Consider the following 24,201-nt stretch of genomic DNA (forward strand, 5'->3'; position numbering starts at 1 on the left):
GAATCATAGAATCATAGAATATCAGGGTTGGAAGGGACCTCAGGAGGTCATCTAGTCCAACCCCCTGCTCAAAGCAGGACCAATGCCCAATTGTTGCCCCAGATCCCTAAATGGCCCCCTCAAGGATTGAACTCACAACCCTGGGTTTAGCAGGCCAATGCTCAAACCACTGAGCTATCCCTCCCACCCCCCATGCCCATCCAAAAAACAATGCCCATCCAAAAAACAGGCTCTGAGATGAAACAGTCATGGGTTGGGATGCTTGATCTTGTCACTCACCTGAGTCATGGATTGAGAAACACAGGAATAAGTGCCCAAGACAACATGTGTAGTAGGCTTGGAAACCAAAACTGTCTGGGCCAGTTGGGGGCAATGGAAGTAGCTCATGCCCTATCTTGTGATATCTTGCACAAAACTCGAGACAGGCATGATAGTGGAGGGAAGGCATAGTTCAGATGATTTGACCAGAGAAGGAATAGAGTATTGCACTGTGGTGGTGACCCAGGGCTTCTCTGGAACAGCGTATGTTGCACTTCCCATTTGTTTGGGAGGTGAACAGCTGCTTGATGGGTGTCCCTCAAAAAGCAAACATATTTTTTTTACCACGGAGTCATGAAGCTCCCACTCATGATCAACTGTAAAGCATTTGTTGAGCGAGTCCTCTAGCATATTCTGGTTTCCTGGGAGGTAGACTGCCAACAGGGTAATCTGATAGCCAATGCACCAGTTCCATAGACTGACTGCTTCTGCACACGGGGTTGGATCTCACTCCTCCCTGTTTGTTGATGTAAACGATGGTTGTAAAGTTGTCTGATGTTACGAGGTCATGGTGACCTTGAATGAATGGGAGAAAGATTTTCCAAGTCCTTCAAACTGCTCTTAACTCTAGAACATTAATGTGTATCCTGGGTGGTCAAGATACTTAGGTGCCTTGCACTGTATGGTTGTCCATGTGAGCTCCCCAACACAACAGGGATGCATCAGTAATGATCATCCTGTCTGAACAGAGGCGAGGAAAGGAAAGTCGATGCAAACCTGACAGGGATTCTTCCTCCATGATACCACTTTGGTGGGACAGTCACTATGGTGCTAATGGACTGTCAGTTTGGCTAGTACACAGTTTGAAGCCATGCTTGTAGGAAACAAAGATGGAATCTTGTAGAAAGCATGATGTAAGTGAATGAGGCCATATGGGCTGGGAGGGAGAGAGAGAGAGAGAGAGATCTTGACAATCACTCTGGGGTTTGTTATGATCTGGTCTATGATAAGTTCATAGCCTGAAACCTCTCTCTTAGAAAGTAAGCCCTCGTCATGATGGAATTTAAGGCTGCCCCAATGAAGTGCAAAGTCTGTGTAGGGGTGAGAATGGATTTTTTGATGTTTACACTGACCCCCAGAGAACATGAGTTGTAGCATTATCCAAGTTGACGCCTGATAATGCAACCTTGGTGCAACCTGATGACAGGAAGACAATCCTTGAGGTAGGGGAAGATGATGAAACCTTGGCCTCTTGACATAGGCTGCTATGACAGAGAACATCTTGGTAAAGACCCTGGGGGCAACAGCAACGCCAAAAGGGAGTACCCTGTCCTGAACGAGGTCGGAGCCAACAATGAATCTTGGAAAGCATCAGTGAGATAAATTTCCACATGAAAGTAGAGATCCTTCATGTTGAGAACTGTAAACCACATCTTTTTCCAGGGATGGAATTATAGATGCCAATGTGACCATACAAAACTTGAATTTGCAAAAACGGTTTTGAGATAGCAGAGGTTCAGAATGGCTCTCCAACCACCTTTCTTTTTGGAGATTAGGAAATTTGTTGAGTAAAACCCTTCTCTTGATACTGAACAGAAACCTGCAGTATTGCTCCCCAATGTAAGAGAGATTGCATTTCTTGTTTGACAATGTTCTCATGAGAGTGGCTGTGTAGAGGAGATGGGGAAAGGGGTTTTGGAGGGGATATGGATGCAAACTCTATAGCCAGAATGGATGACACTGAGCACTCATTTGTCTGTTGTTACTGCACTCCAGATGTTGATAAAGAATGCTAGATGTTCCCCAAAGGGTGCGTGGGAGTAATGAGCTGTTGCATTCAGTGGTTCGCTGCTTTCAAGCTCCCATCAAAAATAATGTTCAGCTGAGGTCTGGGATTGGCATGAGGAACCTGCTGCAGCCACAACTCCTAGCAAATCACAACTGCAGTAGTCATTGTCCTGGAAGATGCATCAGCCGCATCTACTGCTGATTGGAGAGTGGTCCTGGCAACAATTTTGCCTTCCTCTATGAGAGCCTGGAAACTAGCTCTGTCCTGCTGTGGGAGAGATGGTCAATAAAGTCCACAAATTTATAATAGCTCAGGGACTTGTACTTAGCCAGTAGTGCTTGGTAATTGGCTATCCTGAACCAGAAGACAGGGAAAGAAAAGATGTTCCTTCCCAACAAGTCGAGATGCTTGCCATCTTTTTTAACCAGGGTAGATTGGGGTGTTGCTGCCTAGATCTCTTTGTGGCAGCTTAGACCACCATTCTGCCCTCTTGGTTGGGACATAGTGCCGTTTCCCTGTCTTTTTAGGGGTAGGAGCACAGGCAGCTGGGGTATGCCAGACTATCCCAGTGGGCTCCAGGATGGCTTTGTTAACTGGAGCTCAATTCTACTGGAGTTGGAGTACTGAAGGATGTTCAGGAGCTTGTGTTTAGGATTGTAAATCTCATCAAGAAGAATCTGAAGCTCCCCTGCAATTCTGCGAAGGAGATCCTGGAATTCCTTGTAATCATCAAGGTGGGATGGAGACCTTGGAGTTACTGCCTCATCTGGCAATGAAGACAGCAATCCCATTGGATCTGGTCAAACCGCCAGGTCCGACGTATACTTCTTGTCCTCCTCCTTCTCAGTAGGATCTGGGAACAGTGCCAGTGGTCACCTCAAAGGAGACAAAAGGGGAGACTCCCTAGCAGACCAGACTGACTCTATGGGATAGTACTGGTCCCATGGGCCCCAGCATAGACAATAGTACGGATAATAGGATGGACTGAACAGGGGTTGCAGTAGTCCCAAGGTATGACGTGCTAACAGTTCCAGGGTGGATGAGGTGAAGGTTGGTCCCAAGTTGCCTCAGGTCTTCTGACCAGGAAGGTGAGTCTTGGAGAAGGAAGGCATAATGTTTCATTGGGCAGTTCAGAATTTCCTGATGAGGAGAAAACTGATTCCAGTTCCAACGGCAGTACCGACAAAGGCACTGGAGGGAAATCATAGCCCAAAGATGGAATGGAAAACAAATTCCTTCCAAAAGCCAGCTCCCCTGATGGAGTCAGAACCTCTCTCAAAAGGAAGAGACCTGAAGGAATGGGAGACTCTGGGAGAGTGAAGATGTCCTCAGGAGGAGCATAGGTCCTGGCTGTTTCTGGAGTGAGAGGGGTCTTGTGTGCCCGAACCACCAAATCCGGTGTAGAGATTCTGAGTCACAGCCATTGAAGACAAAGATGGAACTGTGGGTAACTGATGCTTTTGTGGACAGGTTGTCATTGGTGCCAGCTGGTGCTAGGGTTTGTGCTTGGGAGGTACTGGAACCACCAATACCCCCAGATCACAAACCAGAGGCAGTTGAGCACTAGACTTGTGAGCTTTCTTATCATGCCTCTGAGACTTAAAATGTATTAAGTTCTCTTGGGCTGAGCTAGTGCCTGGTTTAGGAATGGCTAGAAAAGACTTCTTCAAAGTGCATTTGGAGGAAGACAGCTTCAGGCTTATGAGAATGCTCCCTGCTCTCCCAACAAGACCCCACCAAGGAATCTGTGGGGGTAGACTGCTTCACTCCTGATTCAGACCTTGTGGCAGGATGCACACTCCTTGCTGAGTCAGACTGGTGTACAGGGCAGAGGCAGGTCCCCCTGCCTGGGTCTGATTTAGGCTTCATGGCCTTTTCCATCAGGGACTTCCTAAGGCAAAGTTCCCACCTTTCCCTGGTACAACTGGGGAACAAACAGCAGATGCTGCACCTTGCTGCAATGTGGGCTTTCTTGAGGCAGTACAAACAGCGTTGGTGGTTGTCACTGATTGAGAAAGATTGCAGGCAGGAAGCACAAATTTTGAAGCCTGGAATCCTGGGCATAGCTCATTATCCAAATTGGGTACAGTGGGTGGGGGTTCTCTCCAGGTTGGGGAAACTACCTGTGTAACAGTAAAACTAACAGATAAAAACTTTAATTATCTAGACTATAAAAACTATTTACAGATATCTAAATATATTTGCCACAGATAAACAAGCTGAACCTTCGGACACTGAAGTTTCCAGCCCAGCCCATGCAGCAGTGAGAAGGAATTGAAGAGGGGGTCAGTCCGCCCCACCCTTTATCTCCTCGGTTGGAGGCACAAGGAGAGCCAAGGCGCATTGAGGACCAACAGACACTACTTTCAAAATTCTCTGGCTCTGGACACATGGAGCACATGCGTACCCTCAGTGGAATACACACAGAGACCAGCACTTGAAGAAGAAAAAGTGATTACTGTAATACTGACAAGTAAACTATGATTGAGAATATTACCACGGACATGAATGCATTTCCACCATGTGCCATCTGAAGATGTGACCCACAAACTGCAATTGCAAGTAACTATCTATATGTCATCTGTTCTGGAAGTAGGAGCTACACTTTAACAATAACAACAAAAGTTAAAGAAAACAGTTGTCTCTTTGTCAGTTATTTTAAGATAAAAACAAAACAGTTTAAAGGTTTTATTTTTGATTAACATTTGTTATGTGGTGATAATTTGGTACCAAAGAATATAACAATATAAGTGATAAAAGAAAATAGACATATTAAAACCTTAATAAAAGCAAAGATATACATACACAAGTGCTAGGGCTATATTAATCACTTGTGTAATTCCATTCTCCTGGGGTGAAATTAGATGGTACTATATAATAAAATTTCCCCCAAATCTATTTGAAACTACACTCACATGGTAAGGTCAAGAAAGCAAGCAGATACATAACAGCTAGAAAGGAATATGTATGTATAATTTTATAGACATATTTTCAAAATGCTGATTTAGCCTCTTGTGGAAACACATCAGTTTCATTGAACATCTGATGAAACTCTACCTGCAGTCCTGCCAACTTGCTTCCTGAGCTGCTGGGCAGCTCAAGTTTCTAGGTAGACGCCTCTCAAGACAATTTGTTGCCCTAGGCAAGCTTCAGTGTGCAGACCTCCCTGCCCCGCCCCCGCCCCCCAAATACCCCAGATAACAGTGGTTATACACTGTTGGGGCACCAGACTTTGCGGGAGGGGTGAGGGGGAGGGCAGGGTGCTACAAGCCTTCTGATGGTTTGTTGGTTATGGTAGAAAGGGGTGGGGGTGGGGGGAAGTGCCAGGATGCAGTGCCACACACCTCAGGCTTGGTACGGCCAACCCTCCATCAAGGGGGGAGTGGAGGGTGGCCAAGCCAAATTTCAGTGAGTGGCATTGCGACTTGGCGCACAGGATCCATCCACAAAACCAGACCCTGGAAACCCTGGGGGAATCTCAGAACTTTCACACTTCCCACAAAATAAAAATTCCAACTTTTGATCAGCTCTATTTATAGTATGTAAAAGCTTTAACTTCAATGTTTGGGGGTTTTAGTAATCTTATACAAATTTCTGTAAAAAGGAAGTTTGCTAAAATGGAACCTTAATTATAAACTAATTGCTATTAAGTTTTGAAACAATTTCAATCCATTAGAAATTAATTTTGTTTTCTGTAGTGTTGACTTCAGAAGAAAAAAAGTGAAAAGTTTTACTTAAATACAGCATAGACATTAGTACACATTTTAATACATGCTGGTACAATAAACTAGTTTTACATGGAAGCCACTTAACTGTTTTTTACAGTCTTCTAAAACCTAGATTGTTTTTTTAAAACAATTTCCCGCATAAAATTAAAATTTAACAGCAGCAGAGTGTATTATGAAATTATAGAAAGAACAAACATTCAAATTGGCACTCATAGCTAAATTTGAGACATTTGAAAAAAATTGTTTGTAAAGGAGATTTCAGTGAATTGTATTTAAAGTATATGAATATTTCTGCTACTGCTATGACTATGAATATTTTACACTTTCAGGTACTCATAATGAGGTTAGTATTATCTCCCTTTTAGTGACAGAAAAAAGGACACCGAAAGGTTAGGAACTTGCTCATGGTTAAGCAAGTCAGATAGAGAACTCTTGTTGCCTGATCCCCAACCCTCTACTCTAATAATTTGTCCACTACCTATGATTACAATGATCAATCTATTAAAAATTCTTTATTCAATGTCATTATTATAGTGTGATTATTTATATTTATTGTTAAAGACTAAGGCACAGATTTTTAAAGATAGTTAGGTGTTGCTGCACCCAGCATTGCAACACCTAAATACATTTAAAAATCTGGGCCTTAACTATTATAAATGATTAAAAACAATGAAAAAGTCAATAGCTCAAAATTCATTAATAAGATTCCTAGAGGGAGCATTTTATTAGTTTGTAATTCTCTCTGTGAAGGACTGATGCAAAACTCCATTTGTAAAAGCTGGTGAGAAAATCCTTTGAAGTACATTAAACTTTATTTATATGAAGCAAAACTTGATATTTTACCTCAGTAGCAAGGCTCTGACTTGCACCATTGTCAAGAAGAAACTTAACAACGTCCAGGTGATTTTCTTGGGCTGCCATATACAATGGCGTGAAACCATTCTGAAATAGAAAAACATATTGTATAAATATTGTCTGTAGTGTGCTAAAACAATAGAGTTTATTACATACCATTCATAATCCATGCCTTCCACAAATATGCCTTGAATACCAAAGATCTGCTGCGCTCAGCTCAATGGGTAAGAATAGCACTGCTTCTGCCCATATAGAAGTTAATGGCAAAACCTCCATTGACTTCAGTGGGAATAGGAGAAGGTTTCAGATGCTACAATACTGTAGACAGGGGGCATGATGTAAGCTCTCGACTGGATAGGTTTGTCTAAGTGAACTCCTTACAGCCAGCTGGGAATGTTTTCCCTTTCTTTCAAATGTGAATATAGAAGATTAAAATCAAAGTATCCAGGCAAAACCATTCTGGATAGAGGGCCAAAGTGGGCAGGAAAATATGATACACATCTCAAGGGGATCCTGGGGGCAATGACCCTTTGGAAAATTAGGGCAATTTTTGATCATCTTCCCATTTTTTTAAATTGTCTGTATGTGTGTCCATCCCTTTTCTCCTAAAGACTTCAGATTTTCCTATGATTTCTCTCTTCAAACAATTGAAAGAAGGGGGACTGTCCCTGTGCTCAACCAGTTATCTCTTTATAGGTACCATGAGATCTCAGAGTCAGCAAGACTTAGTGATCTTAAATAGGGATTTCTTCAGCATTTCCGAACAAGTTAAAGCTGTTCCTCAGATTACAACTGAGTGAGTGACTTCAATCAATAGAATACCCAGTCTGCACATTTCAAACTAATTCAACAATACTACTAAGATGAGTAAAAAGAAAAGGAGTACTTGTGGCACCTTAGAGACTAACAAATTTATTTGAGCATAAGTTTTCGTGAGCTACAGCTCACTTCATCGGATGAGTGAGTTTCTAACCAACAATGCTTAGGCGAGTGAGTCTCCTTTTACAATCAACACTTCTGTCAGTGCTCCAATAATGAGGAACACAATATTTCAGGGGCCTGGGGGTGGGGTGGGAGGGTTATTCCATTTTGTACTTTTGTACATTCCATAGTACTTTGCTTTGGAGATTAACATTAAACCCTTGTATGATTTTTCTCCAAGTCTCTAACATTACATGGATTTGCAAAATCCATAGCATCAGTAATTCTACTCATAAAAATAAAATGGCCTAATGGGTTTAAAAAATAGCTGTGCTGTGCTCAAGCCACCTGTAACGCAACTTAACAAGCCTGCTGATTTGCATTTTGAAGTGGCTTAGGTTGAGATAGCCTTAATTATACTGCAAAACAGGAAAGATTTAATCTCTTTAAACTACCTACTGGTTACTCAAAAATGTCACATCCTGCATTTTAAGCAACTATCAAAGGGTTGCAAAATGAATTCCTATTGCATAAATAAAAACAACAACATAATTAAGATCAACAATCTTTCCTTCCTTCCTCTGACCTATTATTATGTGTGTATATATTTCACACTGAGACCACTGTCCTTTGAAATGACCTCAGGTGGATTGTGTGTTTCCCATTTCCTCTCAGGTTACCCAGACTTGTAAGTGGCATGATGCAGCTCACCATGTATTACTGTAACTGTTTTCATTTTAATACGAAATGATCTGGAAGGATCGTGCACTTTACTGGTAAAAGTGCTGACTCAAACAGGTTCCCGGATTTGGGCCCTCAGAGCGAAGAGATGCTTTAAATGTACAATTGCACCACTTCAGTCTGGGACTGGGAATGAAAGCCAACACAAACTATACTATCACAAAAGTGGTGGAGAGAAGTGACTGACATTACAGGAATACATTACATAAATAAAAGCTATTAGGCTACTGGCTCACATCTGTGTCATTTCACTGTAGCTCTTCATCTGACTATTGGATCTGAAGAATCATCCTTCCCTTTCTTCTTTGGGCAAATTATAGCTGAATTAGTTACTTTAAGCAACTCCGATGGCCAAAAATGTCGATGTCCGCTTAGGTACAGTAAAGATTTGAGAGGACCACAACCACTAAGCACAAACAATATTAAGAATAGTGCAAAGAAAATAAAAGAGGAGACTTTGAGTAGGCCTTTCAAAATTCCCATCATGTAGCCTAAAATAAAACAAAACTTTATTTGCATTTAAACAGCATACTGACTCAGTCTCTGTCTAGCGCAGAGGTGGGCAAACTACGGCCCGCGGGCCACATCCGGTCCATGGTACCCTCCTGCCTGGCCCCGGAGCTCCTGGCCTGGGAGGCTATTCGCCCTCTCCCGCTATTCCCCCACCCCCGCAGCCTCAGCTCACTGTGCCGCCGGCGCAATGCTCTGGGCTGAGGGGCTGCGAGCTCCCGGGGCAGCGCAGCTACAGAGCCCGGCCTGACCCGTGCTCTGTGCTGTGCGGCGGCGTAGCTATAGAGCCGCCAGCCACCGGCGCTCCAGGCAGCGCGGTAAGGGGGCAGGGAACAGGTGGGGTTGGATAGAAGGCAGAGGAGATTGAGGGGGTGGTCAGGGGCCGGGGGTGTGGATAGGTGTCAGGGTGGTCAGAGGGCAGGGAACAGGGGGGTTGAATGGGGGCAGGGGTCCTGGGGGGCAGTCAGGAAGGAGAGGGGGGGTTAGATGGGGCGGCGGGGGGCAGTCGGGGCAGGGATTCCAGGAGAGGTCAGGGGACAGGGAGAAGGGGTAGTTGGATGGGGCAGGGGTCCCGGGAGGGCAATCTGGAATGAGAGGAGGAGTTGGATGGGGCAGTGGGGGGCAGTCAGGGGTGGGGAGTCCGGGGGCAGTCAGGGGACAGGGAGAAGGGGGTGGTGGATGGGGCAGGAGTCCCTGGGGGGTCATCAGTGGACAGGGAACAGGGGTGGTTGGATGGGGTAAGAGTCCCGGGGGGGTCATCTGGGGGCGAGAAGTGGGGAGGGGGGGTTGGATAGGGGTCAGGGGCCGGGCCATGCCTGGCTGTCTGGGGAGGCACAGTCTCCCCTAACTGGCCCTCCATATAATTTTGGAAACCCGATGTGGCCCACAGCCCAAAACGTTTGCCTACCCCTGGTCTAGTGTTTAACAGGGGTGCACACAGGTCCTCATGTCCAGGATGTTTGTTCAGGCTGGGAACGAAGATCTGTGCTTAGGATATGGCTGTCCCCAAACTTCCCTCTCTTCCATGGTCTCTTTAGTCCTTACTCTTCCTGTGAACTTCCCAGAGGCTTCAAGCTCCATCCCACGCTACACTCCCACCTACCAGAAGTAGTGGTAGCAATAAGTGGGTTCTCAACTCTGTCAATGGCAACATGTGCAGGTTCTGTATCTGAGCTGGAGCTTGGTAGTTCTATTCAAATACTGTGTTTAATGTACTCTGGAGAACTTGTAGAAGGGGAGGACACAAAGTATGAGAGAAATTTGGAGGGAGTGATACTGGTCCCAAAGAGACCATATATTTTAACATTACTAGAGAAGATACTTCTCCTCCTAGGACATCAAAGCTGTTTTAGGAGTGCTGAAGGAGTCATGGCATTGGAAGCTCTAAAGTCCTCAGAGGAGTCACAGGGCAGAAAGGAGCTGGAAGCTTGAGGGTCAGTCGCTGGGGAGGGAGGCCACATGATGGTGGTAGGGGTGGGGAAGATGTGGAGAAAACCCACAGGAAAGGGAGAGAGGGAGCAGATGTGTACACATACTTAGAACTTTAGAACTTGAATGTTATGTGAAACTGAATGGCAGTCAGGTTCCAAAGAACATTCTGGATAGCAAGATACTAGTGCTAACAAGTGTTTATTATTCATTTCTGTGAACAGAGCTAGTGTCTGAAACAAACAGATTTGGAGTTAATTTGGGGCTGGGGGACACGAGGAAGCTATATAATAAACACAGCGTTACGGCCTGATTTGTTTCCACTGATTTCAGTGGGATGTTTGCAATTGATTTCAGTGGGAGTAGAAGTAGACCCTTCTTTTGTATCACGCTGCCTTTCATAGTCTGTATCCCCAAATAGAGAGTTAACTAATAACAGTTATAAAGCGAAAATAAATTACAACAACCAAGGAAGAGGAAAATTAAGAGATGCAGACAAAACAGAAAAGATAGGTTTCAGCTGGCATTTTTAAACAGTAGTGATGCAAAGAAGTAGGGAGGTACAGGAAGGCTCTCCCATCTGTCAAGAACTCTAGCGGGAGGACATCAGGACTGGCAAGACTGTATGAAGGCACAAAGAGCAGGAAGAGAGGAAGGAGCAGGGAAGGGAGCAAAGAAGGACAAGTCTCTCAAGAAGACTAAAACAAAAACAAGTTCAGGAATTTTTAAGCTGGATCTCACAAATACAGGAAGACAATGAAGACACTCAGTGGAATTGGGAAAAATGTCGACATTTATTTGTGTAAGCAAGTGGGCAGCAAAATTCTGGACTCTGGAGGGTTAAGGGAAGCCATGTAGAAGCGAATTATAATAGTCATGGTAACAAAAGAGCAGGCATGGATGAAGATTTTGACCAATGTGGAAATAAGATAGTGGCCTATGGTGCATGTTCAGACAAAGAATATGTGGTGGGACAAGGAAACTTCACTGTCCAGAATGCAAAGCATATGGACAATGGAGACAAACAGGAAGTTGGAGATAAGGACAGATATAAAAGTGATGGAGCTGAATTTGAGGTGGTTCTTCTTGCCCAAGAGAAGTATTTCTATCTATGAGATGTTTAGCAGAACAAAGTTGAGGTCAAGCACAAATTTACGTGGCCAGTGTAGTCTGCATAGTCGTTAATGTTTGGGTATTTTGATATTTTGATCCAACTCAGGAAAATAATCACTATTGAGGACAGCACTTAAGTAGGTGTTTATAACCTACTGGAGTCAATAGTTAAAGTTAAACAGGTGCTTCACTACTTTCCTGAGTCAGAGCCTGAGAAATCAGTTAGCACACAATTAATTCTGCTTAATGAAAAGACACAAAAAGGTCCAGAAAAAATTCACCAGGGCAAGTGATATCAAGTTATCACTTATTATTTGGTAGTCTAATTCAAAGTACACAGAGAGCGTGTGCCAATTTCTCTCCATTCCTTTCAAACAGTACAGCTATTATTATTATTACAGCTATTTATTGATTTAGTTCCACCTTAAGAAACTCAAAAACTGTTGGGCTAGAATGTTTTAAATCTGAATTTCAAGTGCAAGCAGAAGCCTGTTCTCCTTTTTAGTTAAATAATGAAAGGGTGAAATTGGGCAGAGCCAAGTACTATCAGCATTGGAAGGTGGAAGAGAACTCTCCTGGATATCCTCAATTTATCACAATTCTCAGATTGTGCCACAGAGAATCCATAATCTTTTTTTTAAAAAAAAAATCTTTAAGATACTGAAGCAGCCACTAGGGCCACAGCCTAAAGTTAACTTCTACTCTTCCATGGGTAATAAATACCCCTTGTGAACAAATGCAAAGGACAGACAAAGGTAAATGTTCTTTTTTTTTTTTTTTTTTTTAAGAATATGAAGATTTGATTTACAGAGGCCTTACTTTCCTGTGTGCCCAAAGCTGGCTCTGTCAGCAGGAGACAGCTGTTGCCTTCAGGGAAAGAGGAAGAGCCAAGCTCACAAAAAGCAGGGTCAGCATCAGGAAAAATAAATCTTTGAACGTTCATACTCGAAGGCTGCTAAATTCAGCAGAATGTTAAAATCAAGTTCTAGACAATATAAAGGAATGTGTTACAACTGGTGCTCAAATCCAGGATTAAACCTTGGCTAGGGGCAGTTTGTGGCATAGAGCGCTAAGGACCATTGGGGCTCAGCAAACACAGGAGCTGAATCCCCACAGGTCATCCCCACTCTTGGGTATTTGTGTAGGAACCACACATCCATTGATTCAAACCTCCTTCCCAGGGCAGACTTCAGTAGTCTCCATCCCCAATGCCTGGTTACCACAGAGGGCAGCTGAGGTGCTAGGGGATGAAATCGCAGAGGCAGAGAATCTCCAGAAAACTAGAGGGGATGTTCTTCCACTTCAGCTGAGGGAACTGAATGGGCTGTTGAGCGAGAGAAAGTAGGATGAATTCTGCACCACCCTATCAGTGTGCATTTTATGCCAACAAAGGTTCTTGGGTATATCCAAACTACGAAAAAAAGAGTTTTGCTTTGTTTTGGTTTTTACCGTGTGTTAGCTAATACACGGTAACTAGCATGTGGTAAAATCCTAGTGTGTTTGGACAAGGCAGTCATAACTTAAACATGTGTTAGAAGTTCAGGGTAAACAGTAGTGTGAGCTAACACATGATAAATACCATTTTTCTGCTAGTGAAAACAAGGCCTTTAAGACATGTTAGCACATGTTGGCCTGTTTAGCACATGTTAAGTGCAGTGCCTACACAATCACTTTTTAAATGTGTTTGTTAGCATGTGTTAGCTAACAACACCTTTAAATCCTAGTCTTGACAAGACCTAAGGGGGAGTCTAGGCTACAGCACAACCAGTTCAAATGATCTAAAGCTTTACAATAAATGAGAGTTAAGAGGGCTTTTCAGTCATGCTAACCTAATTCAACTGAAGTAAGAAAATTCCAGAAAGCACCCTTCTTTTGCCCATCAGGGTAGAGCCCTTTGAGGTTCTGATAGGTGCTTCCCTCGTCAAATTGTTCCCAGGACCGAACCCACAAAAGGGTGTTTTTACAGCGTAACATTCTACCTTCAACAGAAAAACCATTAGATTTTTTTTTTTTAAGAAAAATTCTCTCAACAATTTTTTGTTCTGTTTGGATTTGAACACTCTTCTGCATTGTTTGGAAACCAAACACTGCAGAATTTGGCTAATGGACAAGAACCAGAATTTGAAACTTTTTTTTTTTTTTTGGTCCAAGCTGAGTGAAATGCATGTGGTAAACAAGCAGCACCAATGGAGAGAAGTAAATCAGATTTTTTTAATTCTTTCAACCTTAATATGCTAAAAAACACAGGGAAAGAAATGTGATTCTTAAAAATACATGATATTTAACATATCCCTTTAACAAACACAATCTTTCTTTTCTTTCAGTTTTCTATAGCTGACCTTCATATTAATTCAAAAAAGTGTTTTATTTCTGCATATTCCAATAGTACTTCCTGATAAAAGTTATAAAGAAAAAGCAAGGTAACCCTTTAGGGCTGTAACAGTAGATTACTTTGAAATAGGATATATTTCCTTTGAACCAGGAGTTCTCTACCAACTCTGGTTTTTCATTATCTATTCTGGCCAGGTAACAGTGCATTTAGTAGGACACTACTGGAGGGCAGATCTTAAGATGAAGGGTGAAGTGCTTTGCTGTGCTCCATATTACATGACACTTTTCAGCACAGTTATAAACAACACTGGATTTCACAATCAAGATTTTCTCATTCTCATTGATCATCTGCACAGAATACATACAGCTTGAAATAGAAAATTACTGTAATTTAATTTCAAAATAGGGTTTTCCCAACATTTAACATAAAATTGAAAAGGCTAAATAAAGCCATCAAAGAATTCAGGAGACACCCTTCAAATCCCCAAACAGCTTTCCTCGAAAGACAGAGATTGGAAAGCACATTAAATCATCTTCCTCATCTTCTGTGTGTTGGGCTAGCCACCAGCAAGAATAGCCTTGGGCCAAGGAGATGGTATGTTCATCCAGGCATTTGCTTGCCATAAAAGACAATAGCTCGGGGTGGGGAAGCTGATTAAAAGAAGAACAGCTCTTCTTTTACCTTAATGATTTTGCTCATTCCTAATTTTACTTGCTCTATCAATCTCCCACTTCTCCAGAGCCATCATTAATGCCAACAAAGCTGTCTTACACACCCTAATAATGTTACAGTTTAAAAAAGGAGAAAGACACCGACATAATGACCTTTTTTTTTTTTTTGGTTCAGTAACATTCTTAGTAAAGTTCAGTAACTTTACCTGAGACTGTGCATTGACATTGGCCTTATTTGTAACCAACACTTTAACAACTGCTGTCTGTCCAGCCAGAGATGCTATGTGCAGTGCTGTGTTTCCTTTCTGAAATTAGAGAGGGATGAAATGTGAAATGTGTTTAAAAGTAAAACTAATAGAAATTTACAGTTGAAAATGTGATTAAGCATGTCGACCCCACGGCCCATTCTGAAATATATTTTCAGCTACTAATACACGCTTCATACAATATTTCTATTGTTAAATATATTTTAATATATCTCCACAAAACAAAGTAAGACAGTGTTCTATAATTTTTGTGACCTAACATCCTCACTAGTAACCTGCGACGTTTATTATAACCTACGAGATGTGTGTTGAAAAATTCTTGAGAGTCACATCATCAGGAGAAAATATTTAATTCCTTAAACTGCTATAATAATGCCTGCAATCAATTGGTTGACACTTTGCTTACATGGAATCTGGGCAAACAGTAGAACAGCTAGATAGGAACTACTGACCTTTGTTGCTGCATCCACATTGGCACCTCGCTTTATCAGTTCTGAAACAACTTCTACATGACCTTCTTTGGAAGCAAGATGGAGTGCGTTCAACCCATTCTGATAAAAAATGGAAAGGGAAAGACTGATACAGGTTGTTTAGTGCAGCAAACAATCTATCATGAGACCAAAGGATTACATTCCATTCTGATTATCTTCTGAAGAAGCTATTTTCAAATGAGCATTTTAACTACTTGGTTATAGGAAGCAATAAATGTTCAGCTGGACTACAGAGGCTTAACGGCATTAAATAGGACACATTAGCACAAACACTAGTGTAATACAAATAGAATGCATAATAAAATTGAACACCTTAATGTTATCCCAGTGAAAGTGAAATATAGTTTCTTAAAGGATTTTGTTGTATAGGAAATGCAAATATGCAATAAGATTCAGTTATCAAAACATTAACTGAAAGTTATTATTGATAAGAAGTGATAATATATACCTAGACAAAGCAAGAGTAGAGTTTACAGAATGAAGGAAAATTTAATTAAAATATTCTACCACCTGATTGCAAATGTTGATGTCCACTCCAGTTTTTAAGTAGTCAAGAGCCTTTTCTAGGTTGCCAGCTCGAGCAGCTCGTAGGTAACTTGCGTTTGTATCAGACTGGGGGGGCAAAAGGAAAAATTGAGTTTGTCATTAGAACAAGATACAGAAATACATTCACTTAGCATCAAATCTATTCATGAGATGAAAATAATACATTTTATATTTATTATTTACATATGGCACTAAAGTAGCCCAAACTGCTTTACCAAACATGGGCCAAATCTTGCAGTCCCTACTTAGGGAAAATCTGTTGATATCAGTGGGAATTTTACCTAAGGACTGCAAGAGTCCATTTCATGCGCATTCTGGTAGAATGAGGCAGTTCTGCCTGGGGTAAAAGAACAGTAGCCAAGTTGACATCTGGTGCCCAGCACACTCAACAAAAGGATTGGGACTCAGGGTTAGCATACCATGGCAACCATCCTCCTTTTACAAAATGATTATTAAAGTCTCACATGAAAGATTTCCCTCATCATCCAAACAGCATTGGAAGTCGATATATCTACTTCAGAGGGATTGAGGCTACTGGAATTCAAAACTATGGTTCCAGGGAGTATAGGTACTTAAAATCTGATATTTTGATTATAGTCTGCATAATTTTTCTTTAAGTCACCTTTTATTTATTACACTTGACAATGTTTCAAGAAAGTCATCTGGATCTTTAGTAAAGGTTATTTTAACATGTACAAAGCATTTCAAAAATTGATAGGTGCAGTACAGTTGTCCTACTCTATTGCTTTAATATAGCTTCCCTACTTAGTTTAATGTTTCAGTTGAGATAAGTTTGAATATAGCAGAGTCACTGTTTTTATCTGTGGCATGAAACAGCTACAGAGGAGGTCTTTTGGTTGAGGAATGGGAGATCAGAATTTTCTGGTCAACTCTACCATAGACTTCCTCTGAGACCTTGTGCTATTGCTTCATCTTTCTGTGCCTGTTCTCCATTTGTAGTGCAATGTGCTCTGATATCCCCTCTGTGTTGGGGACTAAGAAAAGGCTCATGCAGAGAACCTTAATGCCAGCCCTACCCTGGCTTGAGAGGCCTTCTGCTACGGTTGCCAACTGTCTAACTGCACAAACTGAAATACCATTGCCTTACCCAACCCTCCCCGACCCACCCCCTCCCCAAGGCCTGCCCCTGCCCTGCTCCTTCTCTGAGGTCCTGCACTTCCGCTCCCTCCATCGCTCACTCTCCCCCACCCTCACTCACTTTCACTGGGCTGGGGTAGGGGATTAAGGTGCCGTGGGGGGTCAGGCTCTGGGCTGGGGCCGAGGGATTCAGAGTGTGAGAGGTGGATCCACAGGGCGCAGGGGGTTGGGGTGCAGGAAAGGGTGTGGGCTCTGAGAGGGAGTTTGGATGCAGGAGGGGGTGAGGGGTTGGGCTCTGAGAGGGAGTAGGAGGGGGGCGCTTACCTCGGGCAGCTCCCGAAAGTGACTGGCACATCCTTCTGGCAGAGGCTCCTAGGCGTGGGGACAAAGGGGTCTCCGTGCACTGGCTCTGCCCACAGGCACCATACCTGCAACTCCCATTGGCCACAGTTCCTGGCCAATGGGAGCTGCGGAGTCTGTGCTCAGGGTAGAGGCAGTGTGCAGAGACCCGCTACTCCTCCCGGGGCCATAGGGACATGTTGGCCGCTTCTGAGAGCGGCGCGGAGCCAGGGCAGGTAGGAAGCCTGCCTTAGCCCTGCTACGCTGCTGGACTGTTCATGCACAAAATCTCCTTGTTTGGCTGCAGTACCTCTGGAAGATAGAGCCTGATTCCGGGAGACTCCCAGTGAAACCAGGAAGGTTGGCAACCCTACCTCCTGCACACAGGATATTCTCAGGTGGCCATTGGCACTCGTTGTAAAGCTCTTTACATTTCCAGAATGGTGTAGAGGGCCTTAGACTAAATGAGAATTGGGCCCCCTTTTTGTCTACAAACTAAGTGGAAATGTTAGTGTATTTCCTAAACATTCCTAAACAGATATACAATATAAAGATTTAAGTCAAACAGCTTAAGAGATCCATTAGGAATGTAACAGGTATGCCACATTTTTGCAACGATTAATATTGTTAATTTATTGAAAATGCTGAAGTGAATAATACAAGTATTAATATTAAAATCTTAAGACTTTTTCAAACATATGCCCTGCTATCATGATGTATTTTTCAGAGCAATGGCTTCCCAGTACGGCACAAAAACAATGTAACACTATCATCTATCACAATATGGAGATCTAAAATCTTCTATTACATGAACTAGTCGACTGTCAATTCCAATGCAAGCACACAGGCAAATCTACTGTATTTGTAGAAAACTTCCTGAAAGTAATGCAAGAATTTTACAGTGGGATGAGGTGAATTCACAAAACCCCCAACACACACCACTGGCCAAGCCAAATTGGCTAAATTACAGCCAAAGGTATTTAAGTTAATAAAATCCTATTGATTTAACTGACCTGCAGCTTTCTCTTGCATTTACATCTTTAGAATATGCAGCATGAGCCAAAACTAGAATCTCTAATGCAAATCCATTTGCATTTCAGGTGTGCATTTGTGTGGAATTTCAATCTCCAGAAGTGAACTCATCATTCTGGTTTTGAAAACAGGGGTTTGGCCACTGACAAAATCTTGAGAGAATGGATGATCGTGTGAGATTTCTGTCATCATGGAACAATCTTGCAAGATCTGACGCCTTTGAAACCAAATCTGAACATCAGTGCAAACTCAGCCTCACCTCATATCTAAACACTGCCTTTTAAGCCCCTCTGTTTACAATAGCACTGATGTTCAGAAGTAGGCACTCTAAGGCATAACAGCAGCACAATAATATACACTGTGAAGTCTACTTTCTTTTCTTGTACTTGTACTAGTTTATACTTGTATTAGTACTTGTATTGATATGATTTCTGTTCCAAAAGAATTCATGTCAAGGTCAGCTTTTCTATGACAAAACATTAGCCATGGTCTGTTCTTCAGTGGCTTTTGAGTTATTTGCATTTGGTACTGCATTTTGTGACGGTATGTTAAAAGTGGAACCTACTGGGCACTAGTTTACTTTGTTTTTTCCAAGCATGGCATGTTGAACATTACATACTAAGTTATCTTAAGCAATCCTAATAAAGCAGCTGAAGATTTCAGTGTTTAATTAGGATCTATCAAAACTGAGTTCCATTTACAATTTATACAGTCTCATACACCGAACTACACTCTTTTGAAAATAGCCACAAATAAAGTAGCAGTAAAGCAATTTCATTTAGTAGAGCATTTGAGCTGTGCAATGCAGATTATTACAGATCAGCATTCTACCAGGGTGACCAAAGGTATGAGGATGTACTTAGTAGTCTGGGAGCCCTTTTTGTCACAGTTTAATGGGATATCTATTTGGCATTGTCAGCAGGTGGATGATAATTACCATCAGCTGTTTACAGCTGCTTCTTGGGGGAGGGGAGCCTTCAGGAAAGCATGGTGTGCAAAATCAGGTCCAGCCAACTGGATTAATTCCAGCCAGATGAGAAACGTTGCATTTTATTTTTTTTTAAAGTTTCATTTCACCCCTTCCCCACTCATTTTAAATGTTCGGGCAATAGAAGAGGGAAGGAGAGGGGAAGGGGAAGGGGAAAGAAGGTATATATGTTAACATTTGACCCAACGGTATAATGTAGATAGGGTGACATATGTCTTTTCAAAGGCCTCTCCTGAAAATACTGAAACCCTCAACTGTCAGGGAAGTAAACCTTTATGCTGAACCCATAGCACGATGATCTACAAAAAGGCATCCTGTTTGGACAAAGTTAGTCTAGGTATTATTGAGATGCATACAAACAAACTGCTTACTGGAACATATAGCAGAAATGTAATGCCCACCCCAGCAACTCCCCACTCAAAAACTGCTTTTCAGATTTTGCTATAGAGCTGCTTGTCCCAAGATTGGGTGTAAGAAAAAGACATTTCCAACTAACTTCATTAGTTAAACACCATTTTGTCCTGTGAGGTTGATATTAAATCAAGATGGACCCATATACATTTTCTTCTACATAAGCAAGAAATGATGACACATATTCTTCTGTCTACTCAGGAGGTAACATGAGCGCTTTGTAATGGGGTATGTGAGTTGCCACTTCCAGTTTTCCTTTTTAATGGCTTCCAGTTACCTGAAGCTGATGTAAGCTAGCATGCAGAATTACATGCCATATTTTGGTAGCTAGGAAATAACGTGACTGCATGCAATGAGAACAGCAAAAGTGTTTCCTTGTGTCCTTGGCTAATGCTCCCAAGTCCTAAGGCTGTGTTATGAGTTACCCCTTTTGGGGCACAGTGTACTTGAGCAAAGACTTGCTGCAATATTTTCAAGTTCAGGACACTGGCTGTTTATTTGGGATTGTACAGTCATGTAGCAAGTTCAATAGGACTTCTGGCTTTTTCGCCATATATTTCAACCTCACTTATAAATAGAAGCCACCAATAAAGTAAAATAGAAAAACGAAAGGGACCCAACCTGTTTGAAAATCGTAGTCCATTCCCAGCTCTCTAGGTGAGCTGTCTTTTAACAATATCCTCCCAGCTTCCAGCCACTTGGATTTAGGTATTACTTCTGCCTCACAGAGAGGCAGAAAATTGTACTAAGCCCTTTTTTACCTTACAAAGTGACCCAACTAACTTCTCTCCCCTGCTACCCCCAAAGGCCCACAGGCCTTTTCTCTTTAACCAGGCAAACAGTATACCATTGAGTATATCCAACATTTGCAAACACTCAGCATAATCAAAGTAAAGGCCTACATAAAAATTACTGAGTCCCTTTCCAAAAATCCAGGATTGAAGAACTGCAACAAAACAAATTAAATTGAAGATAGAGTAATGAAGAGCTCCTAACAATGTGGTCCAGCCCACAGGTGCCAATCTCAGGAAACACACACCATGTCTCTGCATTCCACAGTCATAGGCAGCAAACCAACTTCAGGTATGTAGGCTTGTTTAGATAATGAAAAATCTAAGGTAAAATCCCTTCTTAGCCTAGGTTTTCCCATAGTACTTCTAATTCTCTCCCATATGACACAGTTCCCCCATCCAGCATATTGCCACAAGCTAGTTTTTATTTCCACTATGCCTCCGGCTCTTGTACATCTGATTGTTGTCCCCCTCTGTGGGTGGAGGCATTCTGCAAACAATTTTAGAATTACTTTAAGCCATCGTACTTCACTGTTATTTCAGTTGCACCGATAAGATTCTCTGCACAGAACAGGCAAAAAATACTTTATGCAAAACATGTTAAATCAGCCACAAAAAGATGGACCTCCTAGCAATTTTCTCAACCTGGAAGCAGACTCCATTCCAGCCCCTTCTTCTCTCCAGGGAAAACAAGTGAATCTTGCAGCAGCACATCATTAAGGTCACTAACAGTTGACCAAGATATGTGTGTGTGTGTTACACTGCCAGTCAGGAATTTTCCATAAAAATGTTTTTTCAGCAGACAATTAATCTCCCACAAAATCTAAATCTCTCGCAGAAAAAATTTAAATGTGCAGAATTTTTTTTAATTTTCCATTGGGAAATTACAAATTAAATATTTCATCCTGGGTTGAGTCAAATCAAATTGAAATATTGTTTTGTTGAACTGAATTTCAACATTTCATGACTGGACTACATCTCCCATGGTGCACTGTGATCTCATCTCTGGTTGAACCACCTAGTGAGTCATGGGTGATGTAGTTCTAATGGGAACCCAGACCATATAGGAGTATGGGTCCATGAGGCATCTGAACTACAGCCCCCATGAGATATCAAAGCCATACAGGGGGATACAGATTCATGTCAAGCCAACCCAAAATTAAATGTTTAAATTTGTTTGAAAAAGTTGAAATTAAATGTTTGAATATTTCTTAATATACATTTTTCCAAACTTTCTGTTCTGTAGGAAATACTGATATTTTAAATTTTTAACTCAATTCAGAAATTTATGAAATATCGAAACTTCCCATGGGTTGGAAATTCTGATTTTCAACCAGCTCCAGTGCACATGTATTGCAGATGTAGGGAAGTGATGCCAAGGACACCTCATGAAGAATGTCCTGTCATCAGCCCTATTCTGTTGAAATGGGAGGAGAGAGAGAGCTTTTTGTTTGAACAACTTGGGTGTTCAGCACAGTATCACCTGGGTAGAGTCACAGTCTCAGGTAGCTGGGACTCAAACTATTTAAAGTTTTATAGATCGGAATCCACAACAAACTTCACGTGGAAATCACCTTGTAGCCAGTGCACATCCCAGAACACAGATGCAATGTTCTTTCACCAGGTCAATGTGCTTAATGTACATACTCCCACATTTTGCTGGAGCTAAGGTTTCTAAATAATTTGAAGGGGTAGCTCCATGCAGAAGTCAGCCTCATAGCATCTTTCATTGAAAGATCATTAATAGATCTTTACAAACCTTAATTATTCATACCTCAACATTGCTACAAGGTAATCTACAGTCTAGAAATCTATTTATAGCCATTTTCAGTTTTATCTTTTATTTCCAGTACGAAAATAAGGAAGAAAATTGACTTTTGATTTTCCAGTGTCTTATCAAATGTCAAGAGAATACTAGGTTTAAGACACATATCAAAGCATACTGCATTCTAGATGCTTGTGTAGCTGGCCACTGGGAATGCAATCACTCTGCTATTGCACAGAACCCTTATTTTATCTCCCATAAGGCTTAAAATACATATTGTTGTGTTCCCCTCTTATACAAACTATTGCCTCTCTGCATCTGCACTGGGATTTTGCTACCAGCATCCCGGAAATGGTCTTGCCATACATAGGATATGTTTACACTGCAATTAAAAAGCCATGGCTGGCCCGTGCCAGCCGACTCAGGCTTGCGGAGCATGGGGTGCTGGGTTGTTTAATTGTGGTGTAGACATTTCGTCTCAGGCTGGCAGTTAAACAGCCCCTTAGCCCGAGCTGTCAGGGGCCAGCCGTGGGTGTCTAATTGCAGAGTGGACATACCCATAGAGTTAGTAGTTGTTCACACATAAATAACATTACTCATAACATACTCATAAATCTTATAGATATAGATTATCATTTGAACAGACTTTCCATTACTAGTCACTTTATACTTAAGATCTTTATACTTAAGATCTGTCCCTTCCAGAATTAAAATATTATGCATCTTTGGGAGGAAAGGATCTACTTCTGGATTTCAAACTAATGTTTTCTGTAAGTGCATTGAGCACCAATATGATCAAAGAGGGCTGAGTGACAAGCTTTGATGCACTCAGACTTTTACTAGAAACTGTTCCTTTCTCCACAGGGCCCTCTGACTGCGGTATCAGCACCTTCCTAGATGTCCTGGCTGAGTATAATATAGTCTTCGGGTATTCTCACACACCACCAGATGATTTCTCTCGGAACATGGTCATAAGCCTTCTCAAAATCCTTTTTTCTCTATAATTTTCTACAAGCAATCTTAATGCAAAGATAGCATTAAAACTGGCACAAATCCAAACTGACTGTGACTGTTCTATACTATAAAGCATAAAATTGTCAATTGCATTTTTTGTCCATAAATTGGACAAAACAATACATCAGCATACTGTACACAAAAGATATATCTGCCATACTCACATTGGTAATATGCCATTGAACTACCAAAACTAAATGGCTCTGTTTGACACATTTAAATACTAAAAAAAGGTAATGATTTCAAAGTATGATAATGCAAATTTGCCTTTTCAGATTCTACATTTCCAATTGTGTTTGTTTGTTTGTTTGTTTGGGGAGGGGATTTCCTGAGTTAAAAAATGTATTAAAAGAACAGATTCTGACACCCTTACTCCCTTTCATAGTATCTTAGATCCTGATCTTACAAGGTAAAACTGCAATATCAAATAAAGGTTGGCAGCCTCCTCAAGTCATCGCACTGAAGTAAGATACTACTCAAAGTGAGGAAACATTAGCCAAATGCAAGTTATGCTTTAGTCAAGCCCAAGTTATTGAGCTCTATACAGGGATAACTGAATGAAATTTAGTAACCTGCGATATACAGGAGGTCAGATTAAATGATCTAGTGGTCCCATCTGGTCTTAAACTCTAAGAGGTATCAAAATCTGTCTGAAAGTGATTGCTAGTAAATATTGGGTCATTTGTCAACCCAGCTTCTAGTTCTGGAGGTGGCAAGGATCCTACCAGAAAACTGAGTAATCATTATTATTGTCAAAGGACTGAAAGTGCAAAGCCAATATGTTCACTGTGCTAAGGCTCCCTGTTGTATTATTGGTACTTTTAGTATGCTCGGCTTTGTTTGCTTTTTACTCTATTTACAGTATTTGTTATTAAAAATATGGTATTTATCATTTTGAGAGCAGGGTTTTGTTTTTCACTCCATCGTTAACAGTAGTTGTTGGGAAGAGAAACTATGAGCAGGGCTGGAGTAGGATGCATTCTGGCTTGAGTCACCAAGAGAAAGTTGCTGACCATGTCTAACATTTGTTGGGAGTTGGGGAAGAAGACAGAGAATGACCTAATTTCAGTGGATGAATGTATGTTGTTTTCATTTCAAATCTCTTCTAACTAAG

General features: G+C 41.6%; 1 protein-coding gene across 10 annotated transcripts in view; it reads right to left on the minus strand.

Moving 5' to 3' along the window:
• Positions 1-24,201, minus strand: part of ANK3 (ankyrin 3) — a 557,055-nt gene that overhangs the window by 191,724 nt on the left and 341,130 nt on the right. For all 10 annotated transcript variants that reach the window (XM_073353398.2, XM_073353395.2, XM_073353406.2 and 7 more), the window contains 4 exons: positions 15,614-15,715; positions 15,065-15,163; positions 14,553-14,651; positions 6,619-6,717 (listed from right to left, as the gene is read on the minus strand). In XM_073353398.2, coding sequence (XP_073209499.2) covers positions 6,619-6,717; positions 14,553-14,651; positions 15,065-15,163; positions 15,614-15,715 — 399 coding nt within the window. The remainder of the gene's footprint in view (positions 1-6,618; positions 6,718-14,552; positions 14,652-15,064; positions 15,164-15,613; positions 15,716-24,201) is intronic.

This window comes from Lepidochelys kempii, chromosome 7, assembly GCF_965140285.1.
Source record: "Lepidochelys kempii isolate rLepKem1 chromosome 7, rLepKem1.hap1, whole genome shotgun sequence".
NCBI classification, from domain to species: Eukaryota; Metazoa; Chordata; order Testudines; family Cheloniidae; genus Lepidochelys; species Lepidochelys kempii.